Source organism: Bidens hawaiensis, unplaced genomic scaffold, assembly GCF_021521415.1.
Source record: "Bidens hawaiensis isolate Kalapana, Puna unplaced genomic scaffold, B.hawaiensis_p1.1 tig00002414_1, whole genome shotgun sequence".
NCBI lineage: Eukaryota > Viridiplantae > Streptophyta > Magnoliopsida > Asterales > Asteraceae > Bidens > Bidens hawaiensis.
In genome coordinates this window covers 793,655-809,718 of record NW_027491131.1, presented here as the reverse complement: position 1 = coordinate 809,718, position 16,064 = coordinate 793,655, and the positions used below count along the sequence as shown (strand labels likewise).

Below are 16,064 nucleotides of genomic sequence, written 5' to 3'. Positions count from 1 at the left end.
AACACACAAAATTACCAATAGAAATGCTTAAAAATGACGAAAAAATTATGAGTAGAGAAAGAATACAAAGATTATTAACTCGAATTTTGTTAACTAATAAAAATAATCATAATGCTTTTACTATCTTACTAAACTCTTAGACTTATCTCCAATAAATTGTTCGTCAATGACGTGGATTGGTCCATGAGAGGAGCTACACTCTAGAGATGAGCAAATAAACCGGCTAACTAAACCGACCCGAAAGTCAAATCAAAACCGAACTGGTTTAGAACTGATTGAAACCGTAGACTCGGAACCGTTTGTTACTTTCTCCACCAAAATCGGTTCCAAACCAGTTAACCAAACCGAAACCGGCTAAAACCGATCAAAACCCGAACCGAAACCGATTTTAATATTGTAAGAAACCCGTTTCAACCCGAACCGAAACCGGTAATAAACCGCTTTTGACTTTTGTTGACCAAACGGAACCGGTTTCAACCCAAACCAGTTTTGAGTTTTAAACCGGTTTGTGTACCTCTACTTGAAAAGACCGTCTAGTTTCCTTTCATGGATATACGAACCTGACCCGACCCGACCCGACCCGACCCGACCCGTATCCACTGGTCAACAATTAAGTCAACGCTCACTAACACTAGCCGTACACATTATACACCTTATCTTCAATATCCTCACCAATATATGTACACACAATTGTTTCCTGTACATTGTCTTTCAATCACACAATCCAATCAAACTCTTTCTCTCTCTAAACCAATGCCAATATCCCCTCACTTTCTCTCTCTAACCACCAGTTTTTTATGTTAATCACTTCAATCAATCTTTAGATTGCCATCTTATTCCGTCTAGTTTCTTACTAGTCAGGTTTATTTTAATAATATTTTCGTCGTAAAATTCTATTTCAGTTAGATCTATAACCAATAATGATTACCGCCCACGATTTTTACACGGTCATGGCGGCTATGGTCCCACTATACGTCGCCATGATCCTCGCCTACGGCAGTGTCCGTTGGTGGAAAATATTCTCACCCGACCAATGCTCGGGCATAAACCGATTCGTCGCTATTTTCGCCGTCCCGTTACTTTCCTTCCACTTCATATCCTTAAACAACCCGTACGAGATGAATTTTCGATTCATTGCGGCTGATTCGCTACAAAAGATCATTATGCTCGTTGTGCTCGGGTTTTGGGCTGCGTTCGCGAAGAACGGGAGCCTCGAGTGGATGATTACGATATTTTCGGTCTCCACGCTACCGAATACTTTGGTTATGGGAATTCCGTTGTTAATTGCGATGTATGGTGAGTATTCGGGCAGCTTGATGGTTCAGGTGGTGGTGATGCAATGTATAGTATGGTATACATTGCTACTATTCTTGTTCGAGTACCGCGGGGCAAAAATTCTTATTATGGAACAGTTTCCGGAAACTGCGGCTTCCATTGTGTCATTCAAGGTGTTATATATTATTAATCAACTATTTATATATAACTAGATGTAATAGTAATAGTAATAGTAGTAATAATAATGATAATAATAAACTCTGACTAATATATTGTAACAGGTGGAGTCAGATGTTGTGTCATTGGATGGGCACGACTTTTTAGAAACGGATGCGGAAATCGGAGAAGATGGGAAGCTACACGTGACGGTGCGGAAATCGAACGTCTCTCGACGTTCGGTTGGGCTTAGTGGAATGACTCCCCGCCCCTCGAATTTAACAGGGGCGGAGATTTATAGTCTAAGCTCGTCGAGAAACCAGACACCGAGAGGGTCAAATTTTAACCACTCGGATTTCTACTCCATGATGGGGTTTCCGGGCGGGCGGTTATCTAACTTCGGCCCGGCAGAGGTCTACTCTGTCCAGTCGTCTCGAGGGCCGACGCCTCGGCCCTCGAGTTTTGAAGAGAGTACAGCTCCCGGGCCATTGAATTCTCCCAGGTTTGGCGCTGGCGCTTACCCAGCGCCAAACCTGGAGATTGCGTCGACGGTTTCCGTTTTGCAACCGAAACCGTCGAACGGGCAGCCGAAGGCGAAGAATGATGATAAGGAGCTCCACATGTTCGTGTGGAGCTCGAGTACTTCGCCCGTGTCGGATGGCGGTGGGATCCACGTGTTCGGTGGGAATGATTTTGATGCGGTGACCGGGCATTCCGGTCGCGCGGATATTAATATTAATGATGCTAAGGAAATCCGGATGGTCGTGTCGTCTGACCACCCGGAAACAGATGAGGGGAGGGAGCGGGAGACGAAACTGGGTCCAGGTTCGTCGGATATTCGGGCTAAGGAGGTCATGGGCCTTGAATCGAATACCGGAAAACAGATGCCACCAGCGAGTGTGATGACACGGTTAATATTGATTATGGTGTGGAGGAAACTTATCAGAAATCCAAACAGTTATTCTAGTCTCATTGGACTCATTTGGGCTCTTGTTTCATTTAGGTAAGTCAAATATTATTATTTTTAAATTATTTTTAATAAAAAATATTATAATGTTTTTTTTGTTTTTTATAATCATAAAAGTTTGGAAATTATCTTTTGTTCTATATTTTATTTTATTTTTTTTTATAAAAAAGCTTTAGAAGTTAGGCTGATTTTGAATTTGTATAAGTTTAAGCTTGGCTTGTTTAATTTATGATTAGAGTTTGAGTTTGTGAAAATGTATATAAATGATATTTTTAGGTGTTTAATAGATGTTTTTTATATAGTTAAAGTTGTTATGTTTAAATTAATAGACTTGTTTCGAACTGTGAGCTCGATTAAGTTTGGAACATAAACTCGGGCTCAAGTTTGTTAATTAAATGAGGTTCAGTTTAGGCTTGTTTGTTAAATATGTGTATGTTTTAACGAGTTTTATGATCACAGGTGGGATGTGAAAATGCCGTCAATAGTTTCGAAATCGATCTCAATACTCTCGGATGCTGGTTTGGGAATGGCCATGTTTAGTTTGGGTGAGTTCTCTTTTAGTTAAATTATTTAGATATGTTAATTTATCGATTATCAATTATTATTATTGATTTATTGTTAATGCAACCCTCAATATATAATATATAACCAGTTTTAAATACATAGCGGTAACCGTTATATAAATAATTTTATCTTTTGATTTAAATGTAATAAATAAAATTTTCTTTCTAACTCTCATCAACTACTATGATTTCATCTCAATTTTGTTTAGCATAACTTTAATAAAAAGGTTACAAAATAAATTGTAGTCGTGTTTGATTGTGAATATGGGACGAATGCATGAAATACTTTACCTTACACCAATAAATTTAAACTATTTATTTGCTTATTTTAAATCTGTTACTAATTTTTAATAGTGAAAAAATATATAATACAGTTCACTACTATTTTGTAATTTCATTAAATTTGTTATGAATATATTATTGGGGGAAAGTTCATGTGCATTTTAGTCTTAACATGAGAACGTAGGAAATAATACCAATTTATAAAAAAATGAGAACGTAAAAAACAATATCAACTTCAATACCAATCTACATAAACAATTATTTATAATAACAAAGAAAAAACCTACAAATTACAACAAAATATTCAAAATCAAGAACAAAATAATAACAGCAAATACCAGTAAATACTTATAACAGCAAAAGAAAAAATCTAAGAATAACAACAAAATATAAATCAGCAAATACTTATAACGTCTCATAATCAAAAATTAACAAATACAAACAAAAAATAACACAAAACACCTATAAAAATAAACCTAATAAATAACAGCAAATTGATTCTTACTGTTTTCATGTTAAGAATAAAATGTATTTGATTCTGTTTCTATATTATTGAGACATTAAATGATTATTGAGTAAATAAATAGACTTGATTGCGGTCCCATTATGGTACATCTTCTTAATGATAAAAATCAACATCAATCTTATTCATTAGTTGTTAAAAATCGGATTAAATCTTTTTTTTTAATTTTTTTTATCAAATTTGTCTAGATATTTTTGTTTTCTTAGATATTAACATGAAAAAGTCATGATTGTTTTGTACTTTATAACATGTTATTGTTACATAAATAAACCACTTCGCTACATATGCGAACATAGTATTTTGTTACATGCTCGTCTTTTAAAAATAAAATAAATTTTTTTGTTTTTATGAAGGCTTGTTTATGGCACTTCAACCAAAGATAATAGCTTGTGGAAATTCAGTAGCGGCTTTTTCAATGGTTGTGAGATTTTTAACCGGACCAGCAGTTATGGTGGCCGCTTCCTTTATCGTTCGCCTTCGTGGAAACCTATTGCGTGTCGCCATCGTACAGGTATTGTTCGATCGGTAGCTGATCATATATAAGCATTCAATCCTATAATATTAACTTTGAATGGTAAACACCAGGCTGCACTTCCACAAGGAATTGTACCGTTTGTTTTTGCTAAAGAGTACAATGTTCATCCAGCAATTCTTAGCACCGGGTAAGCACTACACAAGATTCTACTAAATACTAATTAAGCAAGACACTAAAAGTAAACATTTAGCATAACAACTATCCAAGAATACATATTATTGTTATATTCACATGTAAATATAGTTATATATCCTCGTTCGTTTATACAATTGTGTTTTACTTATAACTATTTTCGGATTTATACAGGGTGATATTTGGAATGTTGATTGCGTTGCCGATAACTCTACTCTACTACATTCTTCTTGGTTTGTGAGATATATGAGACAAAACACAAAGAAGAAATCTTGATGATAGATTGTCTAAAGTTTAGTCATCCAACAAGTTCATTGACCGAAGATTTACCTAAACTTAAGCTCGTTAAATTATCACGAATTCGTATAAAGACTCAAAAACACTTGGAAGGTGACATTTTTTGACTTGATATGTGCACCTCACCTTGATTATAAGGATTTTGCTCCCCAAAGTTATAAGCTTCCAAAATTAGATACTAAATATTCAAGAAACCAATGAGATGTAAGAGGAAAACAAGGAACATGACAAATTTGATGGTCTATGGACAAGAATGAATATTTAGTTGTATATTGGCATGTTAGTGCAACATAAACAATATTGTTTGTTTTTATGTATTTAATTTAATGTAATTACTTTAGAATCATTATGATTAAGAGACATGAAGCATGACATGTTTATTTTATTGAATATATTTGTCTTTCGATTTGGAGTCCCTTATGTTTCATCTCCATCTCACTCTCTTGAATTATAATTATAAAATTTTGTTGTATAACAATATACCCTGTTGTATAGTGACATTTGCGATTAGTTCACACCTTAAAATCTACGCATCAACAATCATATAACTTGTGTAACATCTCGAATTTTTCGTTTACGTTTAAACCGACCGGAAATAATTTAGATTTTCATTATTAAATAAAAATAATATATTTAAGTTTCTAATGTGCAATTTATACCCCTCATACTTTATATAATGTCTAAATCCTTATTTAAAACATAAAAAGTTCAATAATTGACCAAATATCAAACTACATGGACTAAAAATGCAAAAAAATGAAACTTTCCCCATTGTGGCCAGGGGCGATGCGCGACGGGACCACCCTAGGTGGTCGCGCGGTGCGACGGGGGTACCTGCACAGATCGTTTAAGCCTTAGTTCGTTTTCTAATTCGTTTAAGGTATAAAATCATTTATTTTAGGCATATTATAGTGAATTAAGGTCCAAGTAAACATCATACAACTAAAATACCATTCCTAATTCATTTTCCCTTGTCCAAGATTAGATCTTTGTGAATAAATCGAAGATTCTTTCCATAAATCGCATATACTTGCTTAAACGGGTCAAAAACCCCATATTTGGTTCATTTTAGCTGTTCTTATATAAACACATCATAATTCCCTACTGTAAACCTTAACCTAACCCTACTGCATCTCCTCCAGCCGTCACATACCTCTGCTCATTCTCAAACCCTTCGGTTTTTGCATATTCTTTAAAGACACAAACCTTGACGTTTGACTTTGCTTATACGTTGATCTTTGACTCGTTATATCTCTTGATCCTTTCACTTTCCGGGTAAGTTGTAAACTGTAAAATTGTTCATACATATTCCCTAGTCAATAACCTTCAATCAATTTCTAAGATTAAAGGGTATTGACTGGTCAATTGCTTTAAAACCCGATAAAGGGTAAAACAGTCAACAACTTTGACTTCTCGTTTTCTCATACTTCTGGTCGGATTCAATGTTCGGTCCAGAAGACTTCTTCTTGTAATTAAATTTTAAGGGTTCTGACCAAAACCCGACTCCCGACTCGAAGTTCGGATTCTAGTCAGACTCGACTCGTTTAAACATTAAAATCAACATAACTAGAGTTCTACTCATCCGTTTGGATTGATTCCAGCGGCATTAAATTCGTTTTTATTTATAGTTTCATATCACAAAGTTTCAAATTCTGATCATTAATCTCGTTGGACGTGTATTGGATGACTAGCTTAAATCATTAGTTTGTTTGTCGAATTTATTAATCACTTGCCTTCCGTCTAAGGTGAGTTTGATCATTCCCCTTTTTATCTACTATTTTCAAACGCTTTGGGGACATATCCATACTTATTCATATTTTCTATCTATATATATACACAAAATCGCAAATATAATTATTGTGTGAATATCAGTTGAATGCTATTTGCTAGTTGCTACATGTTTAATTGTTTACTTGATAACGTTTCGGAGAAGTCCAACATATCCCCTTGTAGAGGGTTCTCATTAGTATGATCATACGACTGTCTTAGTAACCGGAGCCCGATTCGCTTGGCAAAGGTAAAACGACAACCTTAGTCATTGTAATCAATGCCCGATTTGCTTGGCAACGATTTCATTGGCACACACGATTTGGTTATATGCATGTTTGTTATGATTCGTTTGATTATTATCACATGGTTGGTTTGCGTATTAAACATTTATCATTTATCAACTATATATATATATATATAAATATATATATATATATATATATATATATATGCTATTATTTAATGTTTCAAAATTGGTGATCATCTCACTCAACATGTGTTGTTGACAAACTCCATTTTCTACGCATATACAGGTTGCTTAGATTAAAGTATGGACATGTAGTCAAGACCATAGGTTATATTGAAGACAAACTTAAATTTAATTGATTGTATTTATTTAATTGAATTGAATTGTTTTGTTGTATTTGATTATTGTGTGTACATTTGAATTAAAATAATTAATTAGATATTGTCACATTTTATTTATGATAGTATCTTCGAGCTGTGAGCAATCAGATCACGCCCCGGCATTTCCGCCTTAGGTTGGGGTGTGACAACTTGATGTGTTGCAAAATATATACGTCTTTTGCACTTGTTTTAATAAGAAATCATGCTAAATTATAACGTTTATGTGTCAAAATTAGCATGTAATTACATATTTTCATATATCCAGGTACCCGTGCATGGAATGAGCGAAAACAAGCCTAAATCATGAAGAAACAAGCACCCGAGAGAATGCACGGGAGTGAAAGAAAAAAAGTAGAAAATACAAATGAATCAAAATAGAGATAATAGAAGAGGATATGATAGAGGGTTGAAATACGAAGACATAAGAAAAAAACGGGGAAGAAAACGGAGCTAAAACGAAGATTATACGAGCGAAATAAAGAAAATTATAAAATAATGTGTCAGATTTATCCTCCGCGCGGCGCGAAGGATTAGAGCTTCATGCTACGCGCGTCTCGAGGCGCTCAGAAAGGGAAATCGACTATTTTGTCATTTTGTGACCCCTCGGAGAACAAACATTAGTGCTACGCGCAGCTCGGAGGACCGTATATCGGCAAAAAGTTTTATAAACCCTATATAAATGATTTCTATCAACCCTAATCGAATTATTCAGTCTTTAGCCGTCCCCTAGGGACCCTTGGGGCGATTTTGAAGCAGGAGAGTGTTCGGAATCAAGACATTAAAGGCCAGTGCTGGAGATTGATCATTAAGCGAGTCTTGGTTCGTTTATTTGGTTTTTCTTGTGTTTTCATCTATTTTCAGAACATGTATGTGCTTAATTATTATATGTTGCTGTTGTTCTTGATGATTATCAGCTAGATTCCCGTTCTACCTTGGTTTTTGATGATTACTTTGTGATTTACGTATTTTTATCGGTTTTTTGGATCTTGTTTTTGGTTTAACGCTAAAGTAAAGAACTTGGTTACAATTGTTATGATGTGTATGCGTATTTAGGTCTGATTTATTGTCTTTCTTTGTTCCACATGTGTCTTGTTGAATGTATTTCGGTTATAAATGCATGTTTAGGTCGCTTACTGTGTGTTCATGATTATTTTATGGTTTTGTTAGACGTAGTAATCCATAGGAATATTGATTTGTGATTGGTTAGAGCTTCATATTCTACCTATCTAGATAGCTGACAGGTGATAGATAGTGGGGTTATCTTTGGGGTTAGGAGTTTAGGTTTAAACGCTCTAACAGGAGGTTTCCCTAAATTTTCCAAGTTTCATTGTAATCCCGTGTCTTATTGATTGTTCTTAGGTTACCCCTTGCACTTTAGGGTGTATTGAGATAGTGAGACCGACGGGTGCACTGTCTTTTAGGGTACTTTAGTGTTGTTGGAGAGACTGACAGGTAATCCGACCAACCGGTAAGTTTACACGCCCCTTAGAGTTTCCCTGTAGGTCACACCCGGAGAATGATCAGGGATCCACTAGGTTGTTTAAGGATGTCGTATTATAAGATCCCGGTTCCATCATAGTTTCATAGACGAGAGAGATCCAAGAGTTACAAGTAAGAATCTAAACCTAGGTAGTGTTTCTCCTATCTTTGAGTTCGTCTAGGTAATAGTGTTGAAGTTTGTTAGTGTCAGTGTCAGTTTAAGTTTAATTAGTCACTTGCGTAATGAGTAAAATTATTAAGTTCTTAGTCAGAGTCTAGTTTAGGTGTCGCTAGTGTCCTTTGGGTTCGATATTTGGACTTCATTAGGATTTACTACAGTTGATAGGTACACTTGTCTGTCTAGTGGTCTATTATTAGGATAGTCTTGGTTTATAAATTTAAAACTAGAGTGTCTAGGTTAGGTTAAGTTTTTATAGACCGCTTTTAGCACATCAAGTTTTGGCGCCGTTGCCGGGGACACTTAGGCGATAGCGAAACTAGCTTTGATTGATATACTTAATTGATTACTTGGTCTTAGGGAGTCTTTTTAGTGTGTCTAGTAATTTTTGTAAATAATTTTTTTTATTATTAAATTTATTGGTCATTTAGGGTCTTGAGTTGTGGTGTGTCTTGTAGGTCCATGTCTTTGTGTATTTTGTGATTAGTCTAGTGAGTCTATTATTTGTGTGTCTAATTATCTGCGTCTAGTAAGTCTTAGAGAGTTTTTTTTAGCGTGTCTAGTAATTTGTTTTTAATATTATTATTTATATATTTATCTGGTGCCCGTGATCCGTTTTATTTAAGTGTCCATTGCAGTGTTATTATGGAGCATTACTACATGAACCGCCAGCATGGATACAATTATAGTCATCGGGATCGTTTAGGAAAGTTTTGTGTGATATATGTGGTGGACCCCATTGGTCACATGATTGCTATTATTCACAAGGGGGTTGCACATACGAGTATGAAGATCATCGACCTTACTCGCAACCGTATGAGCCTCAATGCCAATCACCATCTATGCGTGAGCTCGCCAGATTCAATGATGAGTTGTTGCAAAAATGTTTAAATAATTGTGATCGTTGGGATACAGAGGAAAGTAGAATTAGAACTGAGCAACATATAATGGAATTTGATGAAGCAGTTAGAAAAATGAATGAGAATTTGGATTTATTGAGCGACTGGTTAACCAAAGATCGAGAGGAGCATTTAATTAGCAATATAGAGCAAACTGTTTGTGAGCCGGAACACGCCCCGGAACCGGAGACCATAACGGACGATGAAGTCCCACCTCCGGTTCAATAGAGCGTTGGCCATGTTGGCTCAGATTATCAGTATTCCACGCTTTGGTACTATGGATCCGAACCCATTGATGATGATTTTTTTGGGTGACGAGGAGATAGAGGTGGTAGAGTTACCTAATAACACTGTGGTTGAGATTGAAGATGGAGATGAGGTGATGGAGAATGACATAGAGGAGGAGCACATTCCTTCATGGGAGCTGGAATTTGGTGATGAGTTATTAGATTTGCCCACTCCGTGTTGTGAAGAAAAGGAGTTTGACCCACTTGGTGATTTAAAACATCTCGAAGATTTATTGTATAACGATCCAGGTGTGGGGATTGAGATAGAGCCTTGTGAGGAGAGCCATGAGGGTGTAAGTGACTCGGTTGTTACAACATTACACCTCAAATCTGATAAACCAAAACACAAACCATACTCATTCTCCATTTGGGACGTGTCTAGGTTTGAAAAATTGGCTAGAAGAGAAAGGATATCGAGGCTCAAGGGTCGAATTGTGCGTAGGAAATTGTCATACTCTCCTAACATCACAGAATTATTATGTAGGGATGACCACCTCTTGGATTACATGCATATCATACAGTTCGGTCATGGGAAATTCAAGAGTTGGTGGGCCGAGTTGAATTCATATCTTTGGGCCCATAAGAGTTTTGTGATTAATTTCTTCCCAAATGATTGTAAGAGGAGAATGTTGAGGAGCATCGATGGGAAGAGGATAAAGGAGAAGCCTCCTGATTGAGGTTTCGGGAGCGAGTCCGGCTGAAGACTCTTCTGTAAACTTAGCGCTTCCCGGGAGGCAACCTGGTTATATGTTTTCTATCTAGTTTATTTTGATTTTGATTTTATTTCTTGTTATGCCGGGTGTTTTCTTCTCGTGTTTTCATGTTGTTTCAGGGTTGTGTATGGACGGTTGATGAGCTAGGGTTTGAAGCAAGTGTGGGGATGCTGACTGCTGCAGGATTACCGAGATGTTTTCAGAACTATTAATTATTGATTGTCACTTTCGTTCGTGAGTGATGGCTTGGTAAAGAGCACTTGATTTAGAGGCATTCGTTCGAATTGGAGGGCAAGGAACATGATCCATCATACACTTTCACGGATATATTTACCAGGGGAGTCTGTTCCATTTTATTTTTCTTTATGCTTTATTTGTGTCTTTTCCTTATCTCACATTGAGGACAATGTGAAATTTAAGTGTGGGGATGGGAAATTGAAGTTTTGGAAAGAAAAATAAAAATAAACTAAAAAAAATCATAAAAAAATGTCCTGAAAATTTAAGTTAAGTTTGCAAAATAGTGGAAACTGATAGAAAATTTTAAGATTGGTCTTTTAAAACTACTACTTATATGAGAATAAACAAAAAGATAGCGCACTTAGCTTAGGATGTGTCGGTAGGCCCAACTAGGTTTGAAAGGTTTCCCCTGATTATTATTAATAAACCTAATTGTCATAAACCTTGTGGGTTCTCACCTTGAGGGGGGGATAGTGAAGCTGAAAATTCGATAAGGCGTAGCGAGTATTACCGTAATTTAACTACCTTGAGGTGGTGAGAATTACATGCACTTAAAATTAGCACGCCACTTTGTTTTATGAAAGTAAATAACGAGTGGTGGCGCCCCGCAATGTCCATCATTTACACGAGCTTAGAAAAATAGTTATATATTTAGGTAAAAGATGCCTAAGAGCACAAAGTTTTGTTGCTACGAACGTCAAATATGTGCAAAATATTTTGAAAGTCAAAGTGAATGAGAAATTTATGCAAATGCTAAAGAAGCATTCACTAAAAAAAAGAAGAAAAATAAATTTAAAGTAATAGAAAAAGAGGCCAAAAGGCACATACTAGATGGGGCTGAGAGCTTACGTGTTACCAAGGGGATGGTGACTCTGAGGATACACTATTGAGGCTCGAGGTTTTAGTCAATAAATATTTTTAAGAAATACTAAGGGTTGAGGCCTGGGACCGCCACTGGGTTGCAGCTCGGGTGAAACAATGCTGGGCCGAAATCCGCTAATATAGTTTTAGGTTTAGGTATTGCTCGTACGACCTCACTTGACCTTTTATCCATATAAATTCCACCTAAGTGCATTTTCTTCTTACCATTGAAGGGTTTTTAGCTTACGGTGATAGGTTGAACCAGTCAGCTTCAACCCGGTTTTAATTGTCTTGATTATGCTTGAGATGGGGGTAGGTGTATCTGTAACTCTTTAGGTGTGAGACCCATAGGTTGTTTGATATCACTTGAACTTAATCATTAAATATGATGGGGGGGGGGGGGGGCATGATAGGCTGGTGGTTGGGTTTAAGTGGACAACAATATGGGCAATCGCGGTTTTTGCGTTTATCTGTTCTTAAAAATTAACCTATATGTTTTAAAGACCGATTTTGAATTATGATTCCATTGCATTATATATTTTTCGAGGACGAAAAAAGATTAAGTGTGGGGATGTTTGATGTGTTGCAAAATATATACGTCTTTTGCACTTGGTTTAATAAGAAATCATGCTAAATTATAACGTTTATGTGTCGAAATTAGCATGTACTTACATATTTTCATATATCCAGGTACCCGTGCATGGAATGAGCGAAAACAAGCCTAAATCATGAAGAAACAAGCACCCGAGAGAATGCACGGGAGTGAAAGAAGAAAAGTAGAAAATACAAATGAATCGGAAATAGAGATATTAGAAGAGGATATGATAGAGGGTTGAAATACGAAGATATAGGAAAAAAACGGGGAAGAAAACGGAGCTAAAACGAAGATTATACGAGCGAAATAAAGAAAATTATAAAATAATGTGTCAGATTTATCCTCCGCGCGACGCGAAGGATTGGAGCTTCATGCTACGCGCGTCTCGAGGCGCTCAGAAAGGGAAATCGACTATTTTGTCATTTTGTGACCCCTCGGAGAACAAACATTGGTGCTACGCGCGGTTCGGAGGACTGTTTGTCGGCAAAAAGTTTTATAAACCCTATATAAACGATTTCTATCAACCCTAATCGAATTATTCAGTCTTTAGCCGTCCCCTGGGGACCCTTGGGGGGATTTTGGAGCAAGAGAGTGTTCGGTATCAAGACATTAAAGGCCGGTGTTCGAGATTGATCATTAAGCGAGTCTTGGTTCGTTTATTCGGTTTTTCTTGTGTTTTCTTCCATGTTCAGAACATGTATGTTCTTAATTATTATATGTTGTTGCTGTTCTTGATGATTATCGGCTAGATTCCTGTTCTACCTAGGTTTTTGATGATTACTTTGTGATTTACGGATTTTTATCAGTTTTTTGGATCTTATTGTTGGTTTAACGCTAAAGTAAAGAACTTGTTTACAGTTGTTATGATGTGTATGCGTATTTAGGTCTGATTTATTGTCTTTCTTTGTTCCACATGTGTCTTGTTGAATGTATTTCGGTTATAGATGCATGTTCAGGTCGCTTACTTTGTGTTCGTATTATTTTATGGTTTTGCTAGACGTAGTAATCCATAGGAACATTGATTTGTGATTGGTTAGAGCTTCATATTCTACCTATCTAGATAGCTGACAGGTGATAGATAGTCGGGTTATCTTTGGGTTTAGGAGTTTAGGTTTAAACGCTCTAACAGGAGGTTTCCCTAGTTTCATTGTAATCCTGTGTCTTATTGATTGTTTCCATTGTCGTTCTAACAAGACCGATAACACCATTCAAGGTAACAAAATCTGCATATGTTGCTCACTATCAATGTACACGTCAAGTTGATTTCTTCCTAGTAATAAAATCATATGGATAAAACTCAATTTCATTAATTTTGACGTATTAAACATAGAAAATAAGTCACACGACTTGAAAGTCGCTGTGTTTCGAAGTAATGCCGTGCTAATTTCATTAAAACACTCACCATACTATTGAATTTTCATATCGACAACAATTAACATTCAAACTTATAATAATGTTGACGGACGATATTTTATCATCATCTTTTGGCTATACGATTGATAAAAAGTCATGAACAATATTCAAATCCAAAAAGATTGAAAGTTATATCCTCTTCTTCACTCTTCTTTCAAATTCCAACGTACATATAAATTGGTCATTCGACTTATCAAATTTTCGTCGAGGATACACGTTTTCACCTACATACTTTTTAGAGTGTATACTCTACCTATATACTTTCTTGAAAGGTGGATCATGTTTATGAATTCATAGATGTTTTCTTATGTTGCCTAAATATAAAACTGTTACACAAAATGACTATAAAATGTAAAAATATTTTAGTCAAATTGTTGTATAAAAACAATATTGTTTATTCTCTTGATTTATCTTCGTATATAATTGAGAAAAATAGAGGTCTAAACTTTAAATATAAGGAAAATTCTTCTTTTTTTGCTTTTGAAAAAGATGTAATTAAGAAAATGCTATAATCACCTTTCTAACTTTAGATTTCATGTTCATGCATATGCTCAAGTACCAAAGAATTGAATATATACCTTATAAACAATGATAAAAAGAGAGGATTTATAGATGGCTTTGAAAGCACATTATCTTTACTTTTGTGGCACAAAAGCACCTTTGGTAGACTTTTATAAGCAATTTACTTTATTTCATTGCTTATTTGTCTAGAGGGGCCATTATGTCATACCCTCCATGGCTCCATCTCATAGTGACTCGGGTCTTCTATTCTTTGTAAAAATATTAAATATATTAAACAATTTAATAGATGCATTTGTTCATTAATAGAATGACAAAACTTTGTTTAAGAAACATATAACTAACAACATTCGCAACAGGGTCCTCGTTCTATGGGCCGGATGAGGTGGCTCTGCAACAAAGTTGGAGGAACCGGATTTTACCAATGTGAAGGGAAGTCCATGGCAAAGTTTGTAGCCAAGGGTGGAGAAGCGGACAAGTATTGTGGGGCTCCTCTCTCGCATACACATGCATATTATATATATATATAGGGTTTTTGCGGGTTTTCAAAACTCAAGTGGGTTTTCATTTTAACCTTACCCTATATATATATATATATATATCTATATATATATATATATATATAATATTATTAATAGGGTTTGTGAAGGTTTTGTTGTGAAACTTAGGATTTATGGAAAAAGAATTAAAATATGATGTGACAACTTATGGATATTTGTAGTTGTGGATGCTCTAAATAATGTATGAAATGTAATCAAAATTATTATTTTCAAGTAATGAGTATAATAATAGGACAATAAATAAAGAAGAAACTAAAAACCTTTTAAGCAAGTACACAATTAATTTTGAGGGGACAACCAAAGGTGAAACTTTAAGCACTCTTCAATCATTTTAAAAGTGATTAGGTTTTTTAAAATAAATTTAGACTACAACATTATATGTTTTACGGGTCACACCTAGATGATTTACAATGAACTATGATACAAATTTATAATGCATTTTGATGCATATATTTATAACAAACGCATTATACCGTTGCATCAGCATCAATACGTATTTATAAATAAATTCCGGTCGTAATTGCCATGTTTTCTAGCAGTGCGCTGACAGGTTATACAGATTACAGGTTAGTATAAAAATAAAATATAGTGTTATCGAGCTATTACACATAGTGTGTTTAAGATGACCTGTAAAAGTTATACATAAGTAACCTTATACAGATTATGTAACTTTACTGAAATTGGCTAAATAGAAATATATTGTGTGAGAAGTTATACGTAAAGACTTTATTTAAATAAGGTTGATGTATTTGTAGCTTGTTATTTAACCCAACAAAGTAATTACAACAAATATTGGCTTAGAAACCTTTTTTTATTAGAAGAAAGGATATGATAATATTATAATTACACACATTTGATAGAACTTTTGAAAAATCATAAAGTGAATATGAACAAAGCTAACCACAAAATTATCATTACGTTTTGATGGCTTGGGGATTGAATGATGGGATTAAAGCCAAATAAAAAAGGTTCATTTTGATAATTAGAGGTCATGTAAGTTTAACTTTTAAAAAACTATACTGCAAATAAAACATGTTTATATAGCTTTTTTTATTTACATATTCTCAGAAACAATGTCTCTGTCTCATACTCCATCACTTATTATTCATTAGTGAAGTGTGTATAGGTCGGTTTGAATTGGTTTTAGCCTGAGACGGAACTAAAAACCGAAAGTCGATTTTTGAGCTTTTTAACGG

General features: G+C 35.1%; 1 protein-coding gene across 1 annotated transcript; it reads left to right on the top strand.

Moving 5' to 3' along the window:
- Positions 1 to 849: 849 nt before the first annotated feature.
- Positions 850 to 5,096, top strand: LOC143619186 (auxin efflux carrier component 3-like). Its single transcript, XM_077091183.1, has 6 exons — positions 850 to 1,448; positions 1,557 to 2,434; positions 2,858 to 2,943; positions 4,120 to 4,277; positions 4,352 to 4,428; positions 4,608 to 5,096. The coding sequence occupies exons 1-6, from the start codon at positions 921 to 923 to the stop codon at positions 4,672 to 4,674; spliced, it is 1,794 nt and encodes a 597-aa protein (XP_076947298.1). The 5' UTR covers positions 850 to 920; the 3' UTR covers positions 4,675 to 5,096.
- Positions 5,097 to 16,064: the final 10,968 nt, after the last annotated feature.

What these genes read in the sequence shown, in the direction of transcription:
- LOC143619186 (XM_077091183.1), top strand. Translation starts at nt 921, where the DNA reads ATGATTACCGCCCACGATTTTTACACGGTCATGGCGGCTATGGTCCCA. An exon ending in CTTCCATTGTGTCATTCAAG is followed by an intron (nt 1,449 to 1,556) that starts GTGTTATATATT and finishes ATATTGTAACAG; the next exon opens with GTGGAGTCAGATGTTGTGTC. An exon ending in TGCGTGTCGCCATCGTACAG is followed by an intron (nt 4,278 to 4,351) that starts GTATTGTTCGAT and finishes GGTAAACACCAG; the next exon opens with GCTGCACTTCCACAAGGAAT.